This window comes from Pristis pectinata, chromosome 3 (assembly GCF_009764475.1).
Source record: "Pristis pectinata isolate sPriPec2 chromosome 3, sPriPec2.1.pri, whole genome shotgun sequence".
In the NCBI taxonomy this organism is placed as follows: domain Eukaryota; kingdom Metazoa; phylum Chordata; class Chondrichthyes; order Rhinopristiformes; family Pristidae; genus Pristis; species Pristis pectinata.
Genome location: NC_067407.1, coordinates 73,760,679 through 73,781,475, shown reverse-complemented (window position 1 = coordinate 73,781,475; position 20,797 = coordinate 73,760,679). Strand labels below are relative to the sequence as shown.

Below are 20,797 nucleotides of genomic sequence, written 5' to 3'. Positions count from 1 at the left end.
CCAAGAGAGTTGCAGCTGAGCACTTGTCCATTTACAGCAAATCCAAGTTTCCCAGACAACTAATAACAGGACAAAAACCAGATTATTTTGTAACTTGATTTTTGGTTACAGATAGTTTTAAGTAAAAAAAAACAAAATTTAAAAAGGCAAAGGGTGTTCCTTCACAAAATTTAACAGAAACACACTGGTTGCAAGGATTGTATGTTTATGCTTCACAAATTAATTAACACATAGGACATCTTTGATGGGGAGGGCATAATACAACTTCATTTGATCAGTCCCAAGACAAAGTTGGGCAGCAGAGTAGAGGCGCAGCTGGTAGAGCCGCTGCCTCACTGCGCCAGAGAGTCAGTTCAATTCTGACCTTGTGTTCTGTCCGTGTGGAGTTTGCGCGCCCTCCTTGTGACTGTGTAGGTTTTCTACGTGTGCTCCAGTTTCCTCCCACATCCTAAAGACGTGTGAGTCAATAGGTTAATTAGTAAATTTCCCCTAGCATATAGGCAAGTAGAAGTTGAATTGTGGCAAATGTGGGGAGTACAAAAAAAAGAGTAATATACGACTAGTGTCAATATGTAGTCGATGGTCTGCACGGACTTGAGGAATTTGTAAAAAGAAACAATTTTCTTCAACTCAAGCTTCTTGACCCATGCGTAGATGACATGGATTCGCATTATGGAAAATAGCAATATTGACTATTTTCTAGAAATGCATCTGCCGACCACCAAATAACATGGGGATCACCTGTATCCAATTTCCCAGGTCAAGCATTAACCTTGTTATTGACATTATACATGTCAAATGTATACTTTGTATTTTGATCAAATAGAAAATTACTTTTTAAAGATAATCTGCAGCACATTTGTACAAAGAAACCCAATGTAAGAAAAATGTCAAGCAGTCTATACTTTATTGGTTTTGCTTACCTCGCCAATGTGGCTTGTATACGACTCTAAATCATTTACATCACCAGAGACCGTGCAGAGAAAATATGCCAGAAAGTCACAGAAATACATCACAGATTTGTGCAGCACTGAGGCCATTCAGTCCATACATCTGTGCTGGTTCTTAAAGAGCTCCTGTTTACATCAACGGCGCTGAGGTTGAGTGTGTTGAGAGCTTCAACTCCTAGGAGTGATCACCAGTAGCCTCTCCTGGTCCAACCATGTTGACGCCACAGTCAAGAAAGCACACCAGCGCCTCTACTTCCTCAGGAAGCTAAAGAAATTCGGCACGTCCCCGTCAACCCTCACCAATGTTTATAGATGTACCATAGAAAACATCCTATCCAGTTGTATCATGGCTTGGTATGACAACTGCTCTGCCCAAGACCACAAGAAACTGCAGAGTTGTGGACACAGCTCAGCACATCACAGAAACCAGCCTCCTCTCCACGGATTCTGTCTACATTTCTTACCGCCTTGGTAAAGCAGCCAACATGATCAAAGACCCCACCCACCCCGAACATTCTCTCTTCTCCCCACTATCATCTGGCAGAAGATCCAGAAGCCTGAAAGCATGTACTATCATGCTCCAGGACAGCTTCTATCCTGCTGTTATATTACCTAATGGTCCCCTAGTATGATAAGACGGACTCTTGACCTCAAATCTACTTCATTATGACCTTGCACCTTATTGTCTGCCTGCACTTTTTCTGTAACTGTAACACTATATTCTGCATTCTGTTATTGCTTTTCTTTGTCCTACCTGTGATGAAATGATCTGCATGAGTGACATGCAAAGCAAACTCCTACTGTACCTCTGTACATGTGACAATGATAAACCAATTTATCAATCAAGGTCTAACAAGTAATTAATGCCATTTCACTACTCTCTCACTGTAGCCTTACTGCCTTTTATTTTAGAAAAAAGATTTTATTCAATTATTCTTGAAAGATGTTATTGAACCTTTTTCCATGACACAGGAGACCATCAAGTTCCCAAAGAAGTCCCATTCCCCCAGGTATTTCCTGGGAACAATTCTCTCACAGGCCCATCAACCTCCCCACACCCCCATTCCCAGAATTCACCTTTTCATCACATCAGTGTATTGAGGTAGTACAAGGGGAAAAACAATAACAATGCAGAATAAAATATTACAGTTACAGAGAAAGTGCAGTGCAGGCAGACAAGATGAATGCCAAAACGAAGTAGATTGTGAGGTCAAGAGTCCATCTTAACGTACTAGGAGACCATTTAATAGTTTTAAAATGCCAAATATTTGAAACAAACGTGAAAATGCTACAAACATACATGCTGCACTGTTCTATGTGGAGAGGATAGATTCCAGTACTGGGCATAGTGCTTCTTGAATTCTGATGATCCTTCTCAAATTATCAACTGGCTATCCCACTCCAAAACTGCTGGCCAGCTTGCTGGGTTTTGGCAGCAATTTCTACTTTGGGAAAGCAAAGGATTTCAAAAGTTCAAGTAAATGCAGAAGGATACTGAAAAATACAACCATCTCAACATGCCAAAAATCTAAAAAATATGTAAACATAAATGTAGCCAATCTGTGAGCAATGTTGAATCACTGGAATTTAAAATAAACCCAGTCACAATTCTACTTTTTTTTAAACAAAGTGTTACACCATAAATACATTTTCCCTTTGATTGATGGGAGATGTAGCAAGCATTTGTCTGTGCTCCCTGCTGGGCATTCTTACATCAGGCTAACAGTCACACAAGAGTGGCTTCAACTGAACTACAGAGATCAAAAGTTCCAGGTTTTTGTTCCTGCCAATCATAACTTGCTTGTTGGAAAAAAGCCAGGAGTAACAATAGATATATTTACTGTATATACACTGCAGCTACAAGAGCAAGTCAGAGGCTGGGTGTCTGCAGTGAGTGACTCATCTCCTTACATCTGAAAGCCATTCAATCATCTACAAAGTACAAGTCAGGAGTGTCATGGAATACCCTCTACTTGCCTGGATAAGTGCAACTCCAGCAACACCTCAAGCTCAAAACCATCCTGGAGACTTCAGCTTGCTTGACTGGCATGGCATCCACCATGCTAAACATTCATTCCCTCCAACACCAGTGTACAGTGGCTGAGTGTGTACCATCTACTAAATGAACTGCAGTTACACGCTCATACTATCCTTGATAGGACCCCTCAGGCAGAGGAGGACAAGAGCAGCAAGAACATGGGAATACCACCTCTTACAGGCTCCCCTCCAAATCACAGATCATCCTGGCTTGGGAAATACTGCTGCTCCTTCAGCACTACTGGGTCCAAATCCTGGAACACTCATCTCAATAGCAATGGGTGTACCTTCACCAGAAGAACTGGAAGTGGTCCAAGAAAGTGACTCACCATCACCTTCTCAAGGGCAATTACAGATAGGCAATCACGGATGGCCTTGCCAACAACACCCAGTTCCTGGATGAGGAATTAAATAGATTTACTTTCTCATTGCCATAGCAGCTAATCTGAATACCACCACATCTGATGATTCTTTCAACACTGTCAGCTGCCAAGCCATTACCTCTCAGCAAAGACAAGGAACCTGATGAGCACCAATTTTATATACCAAGATTTACATTAAATGATAGAATGCCAGAAAAAAGTTCTAAGTAATAAAATATTAAAGGATGGGAACAGATCCATCCCCAAGACATGGAAAACATACTACAGTTTCTCCAGAGAGGAAAGACCAGTGGAGCCAGAATCAATGCTGACAACTGCATCAAATGCAATTTACTCAAACATCTTTAAGGCAAAGTATGTTGGCAAATGAATGCAAGAGTTGTAGTATACAAGTTTTTAAAAATTTACTCTCCAGTTTCTAGCACCTTAAGAAACTTAAATACCATGCAGATTTTTCCAGCTGGCACGGGAGATAATTTTCATCTCCATCAATCTTGTGTTAGGTTTATTACTAATAGATTTAGCAGCCACTGCCGCAAGTATTTTGAATAAAACTTTAAAAAGATATTTCAAATTTACAATTTTTCCATTTATTTTCTTTAGCACTCTTAAGATCTAGACCCCCTGCTAACAATGGCATAAATCCAACAATCATATCTTAAAAACTTCTCAAACTTACACCCTGCACAGCTGTGTTATTTCATCTTTTTTAAAAAATATCTCCCTCCTTTAAATATCTGGTTTCTTCTACTGTCCCACTGGATATAATCTACCACGACAGTCTTCGCTTTACCCTTGTGCCCACCCAAATACACACTTGCAGTGCCATCTTCCACGGTGGAGATGCAAATCCATGGGCGCCACCATCCACCGTTAGCTTTCCTAAAGCCTCCAAAACATTTTCACCGAGACAGCTGATTTTGAAGTCAGACTATTTCTCCCACTTATTCAAGATAAAAATCTGTATGTTCATTAACCTGGTCTAACAGCCAATGAAATAAATAACAATTAAACATTTTTTGAACTCTGAAGTACCATTCCATTAAAATTCATTTTCCTGTAATAATTTTTTTAAACACACCCTTTCCCTCTGATTCCACGCTCATATTACACATGCCCATGTTCACATTTATAAAAGATAAATACAAGTATAAGAAAAATTTGATATACAGGAAGCCACAGAAAGGAAATAGAGTGCAATAATTTTAATGTACTGGGAACTCAGTACAATTTATATCCACCCTGCCCTTTCTGATGACAGGAAGAACATGGTTTATAACTCATGGTGGATATATTTGAGAACACCCACAATGTAAAAGAAAGCACTTCAAAGTCATCTTAAAGTGAGAATAACATGAATTCATGGGAGAGAGAACCACAAACAAGTACTCAGATTTTATTTGAATCCCAAACAAGCAAAAAGGATCCAATTAAGTAACGATATAACTGACCGAAATATTTGCCAAAATAGCAGGAACGAGCTTTTTATTTAACATCAAACATTGGCTTGATGTCAAATAATTGCCATTGCATTACCAGGAACCTAGAAACAAAAAAAAACAAGCTGTATTTCCAATTGATGAATATGTGTACAAAGACTCTATTCACTTCTTTCAGAAGAAAATGGCCCATTCAAACTAAAAATTACCTTCCACTTCCTGAAAAGATTAAATTCTATTTCACTAAACTATTTACTGGGGGCATCAACTTTATGGTGCCAAATTAAACATATTAAAACAACTCTCAAAAGAAAGTGACAACTACCCTGCATCAATCCTCACCAATTGAGCTGGTCAACTTAACACTTCATGGTTTCAAAGATGCTCATCCATACTAACAGTTATACCTCATCCTTCCAGAGGTGATTTTTGTTGCCACAATCAATATTTAATTTTATTTAAATGGAAAGTCAGAGAGACAAAGAGACATCTCCACAAAAATAAGTTACAGGATGTAAATGTCCTGACAATGTACATTTCATAAAAGTTACAAGTTCTTCAGGGTCACAAGTAAAATGACAGCCAATGGAAGTTCATTACTATGTGTATAACAGCGACCAATACCAGGAACTAGTAATTCTAGAAGGATATACTGTTGGGACAAAAACTTGAAAAAAAAATTCAAGCACATCCACTGAAGCAGTGGAGAAAGTGAGTTAGTGAAGAGCTGTACCAATAACGTGACAATAGCAGCGTGCCAATGCCAAATTCAGAGAAAAATCTATTGTTAAAACGCAATAATTTGATCTGTTAATTAACACTAGCAGATGCTGCTTTTGCTTTATAAAAGCACAATGAAAAACTTATCATCATTGACGACAAATCCAGAGTTCCTCCTACCTAACTCTCCCTTCTGACCTTCCCTTCTCGGATCCCAATGGATCAACCTTCAGCAGGGGCCTCAGTTTCATCCTCCTACAGCCCCATCTTAATGAATTCCAAGCCTAACACAATGTTGAATTCTTCTTCCCTGCCCCCAATGTCCATTTCTTCAGGCAGGAGTCTTCACCCGAAACTGCGGGCCCATCTCGGGAATTCTTGATTCACCTGGATCTCTCCTTACTCTGTATACTTATTCATTGCTATCTGCCAACAGAACATTTACCATCCTGATTTCTGCACTCTAGTCCACCCCTTCTCAACTTGTAGCACTAATCCTGATGTCAAACCCACCAATAAGCATAATGCTCTTGTAGTCTGACAAACAGATCTCCATTTCGTGGAGGATAAATACCATCTCTGAGACACCTCAGCATACCTCCCACTGGACTGAGATCATATTACTGAACATCACTGTTTTCCAGCCAGTCAGGGACTACATTTCTTTGGGAGATCTTCCCTCCACAACTTCCAGCTCCACACAGCCCATTCCTACCTTCTGCTGAAGATCCACAAGCAGTATTGAACCAATAGACTAACTTTTCAGACTATTCTTGCCCACCTAACAATTGTTCCAAAATTGGCTTCATCTTTCTTGCCTGGCCAAGTCCCTTTCCATCTACATCTATGATATCTGATACCCTCCACCATTTTGACAGGTCCCAAATGCCTCCTCTTCACCATGGATATAAAACCCCCCTACGCCAACTTATCCTGCAGGATCAGGATGGCCCAAGGTCCTCAGCTTCTTTCTACAATAGGCTCAACCAGTCCCCTCCACCACCACACACATTATCTAGCTAACTCATTCTTGTATTGAACAACTTTTCCTTAAACTCCACTCACTTCCCCACCCCATGCCCCAAATCAAAGATATCACTATGGGAACTCACATGCAGCCAAGATACAACTGTCGCTTTGTGAAATACAGGAAGTCTGTTTAAGTCCTACTCAAGCCCCCTCCCTCAACTCTGTCTGGTGTGTCGACAACTGTATTGGTGCTGCTTCCTGCATTCTTCCAGAACTCAAATTTCATAACGTTTGCTGCCAATTTCCAACTTGTTCTCACTACTACAAGGCCTATTTCCAATTCCTCCCTTCCCTTTCTGAAGATTAGTCTCCATCTCAAGGGAGAGGTTAGCAAACATCCAGTTCATGCCCACTATCACACAGCTATCTCAACTAAACTTCCTCCCATCATGCATCAACAACATTCTCCAGTTCCTCCTCCTCCATCATATCTGTTCCAGTGACAAATCTTTCCATGCAGGTGCCTCTGAAATATCTTCCTTCTTCTAGAACCGTGGCTTCCCCTCTAGTGTATTTGATGGAGACCCTGCCCCATCTCATCTATTTACCATCTCATTCTACGTTCTAAGATCAGGGGCCTGAGGAAGAAATATTCCATAAATTGTCGCAATTTGGAATGCACCAACTAAGAGAAAGATGGAAACAAAATTCAGCAAAGAAAGAAAAACCCATGGAAGACAGAGGGTAATAATCAATGGAACTTATTCAGACTGTAAATCTGTGACTAGTGGTGTTCTGCAGGGATCCGTACTGGGACCTCTGCTGTTTGTGATTTTATATAAAAATGACCTAGATGAAAACTTACATGGGTGGGTTAGTAAGTTTGCAGACAATACAAAGATTGGTGATGTTGTGGATAGCATAGAAGACTGCCAAAGGATACAGTGGGATATAAATCAGTTGCAGATATGGGTGGAGAAATGGCAGATGGAGTTTAACCTGGCCAATGTGAAGTGTTGCACTTTAGGAGATCAAATGTAAAGGGACTGTACACTGTTAATGGCAAGACCTTCAACAGTGTTGATATGCAGAGGGATCTTGGGGTTCCAGTCCATATCTCCCTGAAAATGGCTACATAGGTTGATAGAGTGGTAAAGGTGGCCATGGCATGCTTGCCTTTATTGGTCAAGGAACTGAGTTCAAGAGTCGGGAAGCTATTTTGTAGCTTTATAAAACTCTTGTTAGGCCACATCTGGAGTACTGAATTCAATTCTGGTTGCCCCATTACAGAAAGGATATGGAGGCTTTGGAGAGGGTGCAGAAGAGGTTTACCAGGATGCTGCCTGGATTAGAGGGCATGGAGCAGTGGAGGCTTAGAGGTTTATAAGATTATGAGAGGCATAGACAGACAAGTTGGTATCTTTTTTCCAGGACTGAAGTGTCTAATGCTAGGTCGCATGCATTTAAGGTGCGAGGGGATAAGTTTAAAGGAGATGTGTGGGGCAAGTTTTGTTTTGAGAACAGAGTTGTGGGTGCCTGAAATGTGTTGCCAATGGTGGTGGAGGTGGAGGCAAATATGAAGGGGCATTTAAGAGGCTCTTAGATAGGCACATGCATGTACAGTAAATGGAAGGATACGGACATTGTGTAGGCAGAAAGGAGTAGTTCAGTTGAGCATTTGATTACTAATTTAATTAATTCTGTTCTGTGCTGTACTGTTCTAGGTTCTATTTCCGACATCTCTGCCTCCACCCCCACTCCTATCGGACAGAGCAAGTCCTCTGGGTCCTCATTTTCCACTACACCAGCTTCTGCATTCAACAGATCATCCTTCACAATTTCCACAGTCTTCAACAAGATTCCACAAAGCAGATGTATCTTCACGTCTCAGAATACTGAAGGGATCATTCTCTGTGCAGCCCTCTGGTCCACTCTTCCATGTCCATAAAACCACTCCTCCCCTTACTGCACTCTCTCAGGCAACCTCAGGAGAAGTACCTGCCCTTATCTCCTTCCTTTCCACCATCCAAGGACCAAAACAGTCCCTCCAGGTGAAGCAGCAATTCACTTGCACTTTAGAGTACTGCTTTTGGTGCTCATGATGTACTCTCCTCCACAATAGAGAAACTAAACAGATTGTAATTGAATGCAGGCCATCTGCAAAGTGGTCACTTAGAGCTAAAAGAGCTTTCTGTCACTCGAATTCTATCCCACTCAACCCCATCCACCTGTGACCCTAGATACCATTCACTGGGCATGTTGAAGCCTTCCACTTACTATCACATTCAATAGCCTTGGGTAATTCACTGTCTTAGAACTGGCCAGTTCTACTGTCAGTCATTCACTTCTAATATTGGCTCAGTCTTTCTCTCTCCTGCCTTTCTTAAATGGGAGAGTTATGTTTGCTGCTTTCCAACTTGTGGAAGCTCTAAGATGGTGAAAGTCAGGATACAGATCATATGGTCCTGGTGATATAATGTCTTTCAATTCTGTTAATTTCTCAGTACTTTGTTTTACTAATTTCATTCACTCCAGACATGTATTTCTCCACTACTTCCAAGTTTTCTGGTTTTGCCTGGACAAAGAGAAATGTTTAATTTCTCTGCCTTTTCCTTACTGGAGGAGGCCTGACATCCTGAGTATTTCCAGAATTTTCTGTTTTTGTTTTAGATTTTCAGCATTGCAGTTTTTTTTTCTCTTGTACGAGTCTGTAAAGGTCTCACCAAGTTTAGCCAATCTTTTCTTTTCACATATCTACAGAAGCTATGTTTCTCATTCGACTATTTTCAAATTCTACTTTTTGTTCGCATCAATTTCTTGATCTGCCTTTGTTAAATTCTAAAACACTACTAATCCCTGGGCTTACTGCTTCTTTAGGCAATATTAGAACCTCTCCCCTTTAAACTAGTACCATATTTAACTTATCTTGTTAGCTACAGTTAGACCACTTTTCCTGTATGGCTTTTGAGTCCTACTCGTATTTAGCTACAACCAATACTGCAGCATTAAAAAACATCTGTAAGTAGATAAAACATACTTAATATCGTGTGTCAGATTTAATCACACTTCTGATAGGAAGCAGCCACAACACAAGGTTAAGTTAAAATAGTCAGCAACCTTGCATGAATTAGTGCAATTTTATTTCATTACAATAAACCTGAAACAGTTACAAGTTTCAAAAAGTCTCTCAGACTACATTTTTTTTATTTGGGTTTCAGAAAAATAAAAGGTAAAGTCTTAGACTTTGCCAGTAATGGTTTAATTGAAAATGGCACATGATCAATATTAATCAAACCAAAATTAATGTCATGCGTGATGTTGTAGCAGATGATTTTATGGTTCACAGTTCAGAGCTTTTTGGGTCATATCCAGATTGGCATGCTGAATAATTTCTGTAAAACCAACCCACATTTGTTGCTCAGGACAAAAATTACAACCTGTTAATTAACATCTCTCACTGCAGGGGCCATATTTTCAAAAAAAAGTTATTGGAAAAAAGGTGCTGAATTGAAAGATGTAATGGAGGGCAAAGTTAGAATGCACAGAACCAGAGTATTCAAGCCTTACAGTCCAAATTAAGCATTAAAACTGGTTATGTTATGGCAATTAAATAACAATTATCAACATTCTTTTCCACATTTCAAGAATGTGGTCAAAGTCAGTTGGATTAATAGGCCCCAACAGTGTGACAGACTTGGAAAGAATATTAATAACCAATTTCATATTAACTTTCCATTCTTATTCAGCAACTTTTCCAGCCAAATGTTTCCAATAATGTCTTTTAATATACACTAGTTTAAGAAAGATATTCAAATGATCAAACTGTTCATCCAACTTCATCTATTGCATAACTTTACAATGTAGATGGTTCAACTCTCCACAGGATCAATCAATCAAAAAATGGATCCTTTACATTTCTTCAACATTTTGCAAGCCTCAGACTACTTTTCATGTATGGTTGAACAGACCGACAGACCACCAGATGCTTACTTGCAGACTTCCTGATAATTTAATGACAAGATTAAATCATAGTTGACAATTCAACAACAAATTGCAACTGTTATGAAATAATTGAGGCACCTCCTCAATGGCAAGTTTCAATTAATAAATAACATCTTTTCCCCTGCTCATAGCAAGTCACTACATATTTTGAATTCTGGTAAAGATAACTTTTTTTTTTACTAGAGATGTGCAAAAAAAAATCAAATTAAACAAAATCAGATATTTCATTTTAACAGTAACCCTATTTCATGCTTATTATTAATGCTTTGGAATTTAAAGGATCATAGTACAGAAGGTTACCAACCCTAATGTCAATGAAAATTGTTCATCTCTACTCAATTTATCAAAACATTAGAATTTTGAACAATTCCTTTAATGAAATGATTTTGCTAAAAACCTTTTGTTGCATTTGTATTTCAGTACTTTTATGAAACCCTTGACCAATTTTAATATCTCTGTACATGCACAGTGGAGTGGGCACTTAAAATTGTCTTAACAGCAAAATGCTGAACCTAAAGTACAAAATGCAGTAAGAGACAAAATAGGCAAAAAAGCAATGATGTACTGTGCAGTTAAAATGATTAAACAATAAATTTACATTATCTTTTTAAATAAAGACTTAAATGATGGATAAATTTGTTGAAATGTTGCAGCATACACAAAATTAAAATTGGGTATAGTTGCGCCTGTGATTAGAAATGGTATTTGCTTAGACTTGGTTACAAATATGACAGCTTGTTAACACCACTAGTGATGTGCAAACTGGTTAGCAGCTTCTGGCAAAGAAGAAGTACCATACGATTTTAAAAATTTCACTAATAGTTTCATGAAAACTGCATCATTGCCTTCACTCTGATTTTTATGCCTGCCCTTGCACATTTGCTGCCTGTTCACCCCAAAAGAAAGGAATGGCACATGTACCTTTTAACAATTTGATACATAAAACTGTCAACTATCCTCAAACTCCTTCAGGCAGTGGTTGTTAAAAAGTACGAAAAGGATACATTCGTCTTAGAAGCAGTGCAACAGTTATCTGCGCTTGTTCCTGGAATGAGGGAGCTGGCTTTCAAAAGAAATTGAGTGAGGTAGTTCAGCACACTATGGATTTAAGAACGAGGGAGAATCACATACATTTCAGTGAGGCTATGAAGTTTGACATGGTGGATATTGAGCAATTGGATCCCCTGGATAGAGACTGTAAATATAGGAAACATAAGCCAAGGATAAAGAGTCAGCCATTTAGAAGAGACATGGAGATAATTTTCCACACAAAAAAAGTTTGCAAATTTTTGGAATTCCCTTCCCTGTATGATCATTTGTGGTCAGCAAGTCCGAGATTAATAGGATTTTCAGCCTCAAGAGAATTATTGGACGTGGGATTTCAAAAGGTAGAGTGTAGGTTAAGCCATGATCTAACTGAGCAGCAGAGTAGACCTGAAGGATTACTTCTACCAGCTTCTACTTCTCGTAACATTTTGTATTCAAATTCCTAATTTTGACTTATAATTCACACTCTCAGCATTCTATTTACTTCTCAAATGGTAAATCTCATCGGCCTTGTGAGCAAAACTCGAACTGAAAAGTGTAGAACAGGTCTAACAGGGCAGCCTGTAAAAAAGCCCTGCCCCAAGAAATGCTACACCATTATTTTGATACTTCCCCAACAAATAAAACAAAATTTTGGCCAGAGTGATGTGCATGGAAGTGAGACAAGACAATGCAATTAAAATAACAATACAGGACTGAAGGTAGAGGAACAGAACCCAAAAAGGCAATTTATAACAGCAGCTTTGCTAACCGTAGGTTATCTCAAAACAATTTACAGTTAAAGTACTTTGGAAGTAGTCCAACAAACTCACCAGCTGCCTTAGATCACATACTTTCTTCCAGCATGGCCATGGGCTTAAATATTCTGATGGGAATCCAGCTCCCATTTGGTTAGCAAGGCACTGCGTTCAGATCTTGCAGCTGGCTCCACCCCTGAATGGCAGGAATGGCCAGCAAGGTCCTGCCCCAGATTAGCTGCACCAAATGGCTAGCAGCATTAGTCACAGCCAAAATAGGCTACAGTCTATTCCCAAAAGCTGCACAAAGAGTGTAAATTCATCCTCAAAATACAAACCACATCAGGGATTGAATGGAAAAGCTCAATGAAACAAGATTTTAAAACAAGAACACCAAGAATGAGGGAGTTTTAAGAAAATGGCAAACTAATGCAGGACTATAGCTGCAATTGTGGGCTGCCATGCAGATTCTAAATCTCACCAGATACAGTACTCATGGAGAGAAAAAGAAGTCTTCAACAAGGCTCCTTCGTTGCCTCTTTCTTTTGATACTAAGTGCACCGACCACCAGGACTGAAGAATTGGAGATGGTTTTGAACAGCACAAGACAAGGATGTTGGCACTGGAACACCAATTGCTGGAGTGCTCAGTTTCACAGCACGTACAAGCCCAGGATCAGCTTAGTCTTGCACCAAAGGAAGAGTACCAATTGATTAAAGCTAAAAAGAAAAGCCAGTCAGTGCCTGTAGAGGTATGCAACTTCTAACATGGCTTTGGAAGATATGCCTCATGTAAGAAAATGGCAGCCAGACTCCAGACAACAATGCATAAAATGCCAGTGATAATAGTGAGGTAACCAGCTTCCTTGTGTTATTGATTAAGGGACAAGTACTAGCCAGGAGACAGGGAAGCCGCCCCCGGCTGTTTCTCAAAACAATGCCACCACACCTTAGTGTGCTAAGAATATGTTAGAACATTAGAATCAAGAGGGAGAGAAAACCTACTTTAAACTGGTTTTGTATCAGAAGAACAAAAATAAGAAATTTAGGTTACAGTCATTGTAGGAACCAAGTAACTTTCTATGAACCATATCAATTACCATCATAAATGAGATGTAGAACTATTTGTTGGAGAATCCAAGAAGAAATTCAAACTGGAGAGATCAATAAGATCTTTCCTAAAATGTTACCATGTTTCTGCAATCATAGTTAAAATGTAAAATAACTGAAGGGGAAAAAGCAAAATCTCCAATGTCTGCAGCTAACAAAACCTTACCAATGCAACTTGTAAAATGACATTCGCATTGGAGAGACCAGACCAACTCGGTGCCATCCCACCACCCCTAATCAATAACATCCATAATTATGCAAAACCAAATACCAACCTATCAACAACTCATCTATATTGCTGTTATTGTATACTATAAGAAATCAAAGTAAAACTCTGCAACTTACTAACCTTTGTTGCCAGGACGGCTAACTGCTTTCCCCAAGTTATTCCTGTGATGTTTAGTTGACATGCGTTTCATCTGCCTTTGGGTACTAGGCGGTGATGTTCCATAAAAACCTTCAATGCTGGATTCATCAGAATAGTTCTCTGGTTCAGAATCTTCAGAAGCTACATCAGTATCATTGCCCCTGAAAAAGCAATGAAAAGAGGCTCAACTTGTTTTGCAAACTATTCACATTAAAGAGAACTGTCTTACTCTGAGCAAAATATACACAACTATTCTTGCGGTATTAAAAGTACACAACAGAGGTGGAGAACAGCTTCAAATAAAAAAAATGTTCATTTCACAGTTGGCAGCATTTGCTTTGTGATGAGCAAAATCCAAATCTACACACCAGCTTACAATTTATGTGAAGCACAAAATCTACAAGTGGCAAGAATGCAGAAGAGGCACATAGAAAACAGCTCCAACTGATAAATAGGAAACTCTGTTTGATACTGGAGCTTTGCATGAGCAGAAAAATAAAGATTCGCTGTTGACTATACTACGTATTCCAATGAAACATGCACTTTAAAAAAACTGCACAAAGCTAAAGCTAGTCTTAAAGAAAAGGGAGAGAAAGGTGGTTACATGAAGTCTACTACATCCATGTATCTGTACAATCACAGGGCAATAACGTAAGGACACAGCAAGCACAGCATTGCAGCAGGTGGGATCAAGGCCCTTGCAGGGAAGATAACTGCAGCTATGGGAGAGGAATTAAAATATTTAGTGGGGGTGGGTGGGCAATGGAAGCTACATCACAATAAAATACGAAAGAGGAAGTACAAGTAAAATTGCAATAGAGAATTGGTCAGAAAACAAAAAGGGTATACCACAATGGATGCAATAAAAAAAGTTAAAATATTTGGTCTATTATTCCAAAATAAACATTATTCATCATAAAAAAACAAACTATATGCAACAATAAAACAGTGCAAACCTTTACATTCATGTACAGATCAATCCTTAGTGCTTTACCTTTTTATATAAAAGAAAACACAGCACCGATGCCACTGATGTGGCTCCCTGGGGTGCTACCCCAATCCCATATTTCCAGTATTTAAGGAGTTTCCTCGCCTGACCCCACCCCTCCCTCTCTTGTGGCAGAAGAACCCTAAACTGTAGTCCTTCCCCACCGAACCCTTGCGTTGGCTGCACCCAGCTTCAGTGCGTCCCTCAGCACGTCCTGCTGCAGCCTGGAATGGGCCAGTCAGCAGCATTCCCCTACGGACATCTCACAGCGCTGGGAGACCAGCAAGTTTTGGGCAGACCAAAGGGAGTCTTTCACCGAGTTAATGACCTTTCAGCAGCAGTTGATGTCCCTCTCCGTGTGTCCCTGGGAACAGCCCGTAGATCAGAGAATCCCATTACACAGCTGCTGAGGATGAAATGTGACAAGGACCCTTGCATCTTTCGCCACACCCTCCTTGCAAACCCCACAGCTCGCGAAGAGGTGGGCAACCATCTCATCCCCAGCACAGTCAACCCAGTCAGCACGCGCTGGGAGTGATGTTTCAACCATGCAGGAAGGATCTGACTGGGAGGGCCCCTCTCACCGCCAGCCAAGCAAGGTCTTGGTGCTTGATGAGTTCTGGCGATGAGGCATTCTGTCAGATGGCCTGGAAAGTCTGCTCAGGGAACCACCCCACAGTATCCATCGAGTCCTTCTCCTGCAGTGTCTGCAGGATGTTCCATGCAGACCACTGCCTGATGGACTTGTGGTCAAAGGTGTTGGTCTGGAAGAACATTTTCCACGAAGGACAGGTAGTGCGGCAACGTCCAGCTGACTGGGACGTTGCACAGCAACAGGACCAGGCCCATCCTTCGCATCACCGGGGACAGGTAGAACCTCTGCATGTAGTGACACTTGGTGCCCACATACTTTGGTTCCACATACAGCCTGATGCGGCCACAGATGAAGGTGGTCATCAGGATGAAGGCAACATTTTGCCCCCATTGTCCAGGGACTTGTGCATGGTGACGCATCAGACCCTTATCATCTTGGATCCCCAGATGAATCAGAAGGCGGCACAGGTGATTCCCAAGCCAGAGGAGCAAGGAACAGGCCACACCTGCGCCAAATACAGCAGCCCTGAGAGCACCTCACACCTGATGACCAAGTTCTTCCCAGTTATTGAGGAGTGCCATTCCAACAGTCCCAGTTTCTGCTTCACCTTCCCAATCCACTCCCGCCAATTTTTGTTGCACGCCCCAGCTCCTCTGAATCAGATCCCCAGCACCTTCAGGTAGTCAGGCCTGACGGTGAAGGGGACGTTGGATCAGTCAGACCAGTTGCCGAAGAACATGGCCTCGCTCTTTGTGTGGTTAACTCTGGCCCCTGATGCCAATTCAAACTGGTCACAGATGCTGGTCAATCTGCAAACTGACCTTGGGTCTGAGCAGAAGACGGCGATGTCATCCAAGTACAGGGAGGTTTTCACCTGGGTGCCCTCACTGCCTGGCAACGTCACCCCTCTGATGCTCTCGTCCCTCCTGATGGATTTGGCAAAGGATTCTGTACAGCACACAAACAAGAGAGGGGATAGAGGGCAGCCCTGCCTGACTCCAGACTTAAATGGGGAAGCTGTCTGTTTCCCAACCATTGATTTGGACCGCGCTACGGATGTCTGTATAGAGAAGTTGGATCCAATTCCTGATTCCCTCCCCAAAGCCCATTTTGGAGAGCATGTCCAACATGTACGTGTGTGATATCCTGTCGAAAGTCTTCTCCTGGTCCAAGCTGACCAGACAGGTGTCCACCCCTCTGTCCGCCTACATGCAGATGGTGTCCCTGAGCAGTGCAAAGCTGTCAAAAGATCTGCCTGCCAGGTACAGCACAGGTTTGGTCTGGGTGGATCACCTGTCCCAGAGCAGACTTGACCCTGTTGATGGCGGCCTTGGACAGGATCTTATAATCCACATTCAACAGTGAGATGGGTCTCCAATTTCTAATGTCCTCCCTCTCCCCCTTCTGCTTGTAGATGAAGGTAATGGTGCCCTTCCTCATGGATTCTGACATGTTGCCAGACAGAAACATAGCATTGTAAACTTCCAGCAGGTCCGGGCCCATCGAGTACAACTCCGCTGGTAAGCCGTCACTTCCGGGAGTCTTATTCAAATCAAGGGAACGAATGGAGCCAGTCAGCTCCTCCAGGGTCAATGATTAGTCCAGACTCTCCCGCTTGCTGTCATCTAAGACCTCCATGATAGAGGACAGGATGCTGGGATACATGTTCACATGGTGACTACAAATTGTGTACTTCAGATACAAGCAACAACCAAGGATTTGAGCCAACTTTACACAAACACCTCAAGGTGAAAATTTGTGAATACTAGAATGAGCATTATAATCAAAATCAATCAACTGAGAAAATAGAAGTTGGACAAATAAGTAGATAAAATAGTTTGGAGCAACTTTTGTACTATAGCAAAGTACCACAGACTGGAGGAACAATATGCAAGGTAGTGTACTTACAAGGGTGCACGGTAGTGTAGTGGTTAGTATGACACTTTACGTCGCCAGCGACCCAGGTTCAAATCTGGCTGCTGCCTGTAAGGAGTTTGTACATTCTCTCAGTGTCTGCGTGGGTTTCCTCCGGGTGCTCCAGTTTCCTCCCACATTCCAAAGGTGTACATGTTAGGAAGTTGTGGGCATGCTATGTTGGTGCCAGAAGGGTGGCAACACTTGTGGGCTGCCCCCCAGAACAGTCTACACAAAAGATGCATTTCACTGTGTGTTTCGATGTACATGTGACTAATAAAGCTATCTTAAGTGCCTTTCACTGAAGCCAAACTCATTTAGGAGTCCTGGTAGACTTGATAGTAAAAACATGTCCAGTCAATGAAGATCAAAAGAAAACAAATTGATCTTGAACTACAAAACCATAATTTCGGTATGCAAGTTTGACAATAGTGAATAAGCATTTCACTGATCAGATCTAACTTTGATAACAAAGGAAGTGAGAAACATTCAAGTACTCAGGCATGTGGAGAAGAGCAATGTGGTTGACCCTAGCATGTCTTAAGGCTTAACATTTATATTTCTCAAAAATTGTTATGGATTTACAGAAAATTGAATCCAAAATAAACTAAGGGAGCAGAACTAAAGTACACAGTCAAACTAACTAAAGTAATTGTTCCTTCAACATGAGCAGTAAATTAGATTTAGATTTTATAATCGAGCATATAGTTAGGATCTCCAACAAAGTATACATTGAGACTGGTTGCCTTATCAATCATTATCTTCTGAAACTCCCTCCGTGTCTATCTCCGCACAGGTGTTAAATGGCTGTTCAGAAGCATGCAGACTAAACAATACACATTAAGTAGAACAATCTCTTCCAACAAAGGCCAGACTGCTATTTGCACACCCTGCAATTCAAAACCCAACTATCTAATGTGACACACTTTCTAAATCAAGCCTCTTGATTTTTCAAGTATAATCTTTAAATTATACCACTAAAAACTGTACAGGTTGCAGGTAAAACTACGCAAATATTTGCCCTGCTATTGTGACAAGCTGCTTGTAGTCTTCCACCAGCTCTCCTAACCCATGAATCTTCAGACACAACCCAAAATAAGAACTGCCATCTAACCACAGAACGTACCACAAGAATAACTAGCTCTGTCACTCACTAGATCAATTATGCATATTCATTGGTCCATGGGAAAGTGAACAATAGCAACCATTAAGAGTGGCATCTTCCTCCAGTTTAAAGATCTCTATTGGGACACCACAAAGCCACTTTTCCACCACTGGACACAACTCACCCTTGCACCCTGATGCACAGGAATGATGCCTTCCTTCCTCAACTAACCTAGCTGAGGATGCACACTGGGATTTCAACAATGAAGTTGATTCAAAGTATATTTAAGTGTTTAAGGGTCGTTAGCGAAAGGAAGGTTACCAAAGATCACTAATTCTGTGGTTTTATATTTCAGGTCCACATTGTAAAACTGCATTCCCAAAATATTAATTCTTTTGCTGGGAGCTATAGTTTATTATTTCAATGTGTCATAGAGTCAGAGTTGTATAGTATACGTTATACCTCTTCCCATGAAGGGGCACACAAATAGTTTAAACCCATATTTTAAAAAATGGTTAGCAAAGAGGAATGTTCCACTCTAGGTACTTCAGTCTTCACAGGAAGACAAAAGTAAATGCTTTTCTGAGACTAATTTCAGACATGTTAACTGGCAATAATAGGTTTACTGCAATGAAGTCATTTCTGTCATTGAATCAAAAGTCAAAACAAACTAAATCTGTGCAAACAAGCAGATGATGGCACTTGATATCCATGTCCAATTTTACATATTTCAATTACATAGTTTATCCAATACAGATTAGATAAATGTAGAGGTACGAACCCAGGGCACACAAGAACTATGACTCAGTTAGCTGGCAATTTTGTTTTTAAAAGAACTTCATATAACAGTAATTTTCATCTCGATTCTTTTATTTTCTTGTTAAGATTTCTGAAATACGTAACCCAGAGCAACTTTATTTTAACTAATTTAAATTTCCACCACTGGAAATTTTACAGTAACCACAACTGACAGCTCTCAGAACAAATCAACTCATTATTGAGCCTCCAGGTCCCTTCCTAAAATAAGACCGTAAGACATAAGAGCAGAACTAGGCCATACAGCCCTTTGAGTCTGCTCTGCCATTCAATCATGGCTGATTTATTTTTCTCTCAACCACATTCTCCTGCCTTCTCCCTGTAACCTTTGACCCCTATACTAAACAAGAGCCTGTCAACCTCCCACTTTAAATATACCCAATGACTTGGCCTCCACAGCCGTCTGCGGCAATGAATTCCACAGATTCACCACCCTCTGGCTAAAGAAATTCCTCATCTGTTCTAAAGGGATGTCCTTCTATTCTGGGGCTGTGCCCTCTGGTCCTAGACTCCCCCACTACTGGAAACATCCTCTCCACATCCACTCTATCCAGGTCTTTTGATATTTGGTATGTTTCAATAAGATCCCCCCTCACCCTTCTAAACTCTAGCAAGTGTATGCCCAGAACCAAATGCTCCTCATACATTGTCACAATACTCCAAATGTGATCTGACCAATGTCTTATAAAGCCTCAGCATTTCATCCTTGCTTTTATATTCTAGTCCTCTTGAAATGAATGCTAACATTGCATTTGCCTTCCTTACTACCAACTCAACCTGCACGTTAACCTTCAGGGAATCCTGCACTAGGACTCCCAAGTCCCTTTGCACCTCTGATTTCTGAATTCGCTCCCCATATAGAAAATAGACTACGCCTTTATTCCTTCATGACTGCACACTTCCCTACACTGTATTCTATCTGCCACTTCTTTGCCCATTCTCCCAACCTGTCCAAATCCTTCTGCAGACTCCTTGCTTCCTCAACACTTATCCTTCTTTCATCTGCAAACTTGGCCACAAAGCCCTCAATTCCATCATCCAGATCATTAACATATAACATGAAAAACAGCAGATCCAACACCGACCCCTGTGGAACACCACTAGTCACCGGCAGCCAACCAGAAAAGGCCCCCTTCATTCCCACTCTTTGGCTGACTGGCAGAAGGTAATCTTCTATCCATGCCAGTACCTTTCCTGTAATACCATAGGCTCCTATCTTATTTAGCAGCCTCGTGTGTGGCACCTTGTCAAAGGCCTTCTGAAAATCCAAGTAAACAACATCCACTGACTCTCCTTTGCCTATCCTGCCTGTTACCGCCTCAAAGAATTCCAACAGATTTGTCAGGCAAGATCTCCCCTTAAGGAAACCATGCTGGCTTCGGCCTATTTTATCATGAGCTTCCAAGTACCCCGAAACCTCATCCTCAATAATGGACTAACATCTTAGCAACCACTGAAATCAGGCTAACTGACCTATACTCTCCCATCTTTTGGTCTCTCCCTTCTTAAAGAGTGGAGTGACATTTGCAATTTTTCAGTCATCTGGAACCATTCTTGACTCCAGTTATTCTTGAAAGATCACTACCAATGCCTCCACAATCTCTTCAGCTACCTCTTTC

At 40.9% G+C, this 20,797-nt stretch overlaps 1 protein-coding gene across 3 annotated transcripts in view; it reads right to left on the bottom strand.

Moving 5' to 3' along the window:
• Window positions 1–20,797, bottom strand: part of map3k4 (mitogen-activated protein kinase kinase kinase 4) — a 153,414-nt gene that overhangs the window by 108,816 nt on the left and 23,801 nt on the right. For all 3 annotated transcript variants that reach the window (XM_052012201.1, XM_052012200.1, XM_052012202.1), the window contains exon 2: window positions 13,743–13,921. In XM_052012201.1, the coding sequence (XP_051868161.1) occupies window positions 13,743–13,921 (179 nt within the window). The remainder of the gene's footprint in view (window positions 1–13,742; window positions 13,922–20,797) is intronic.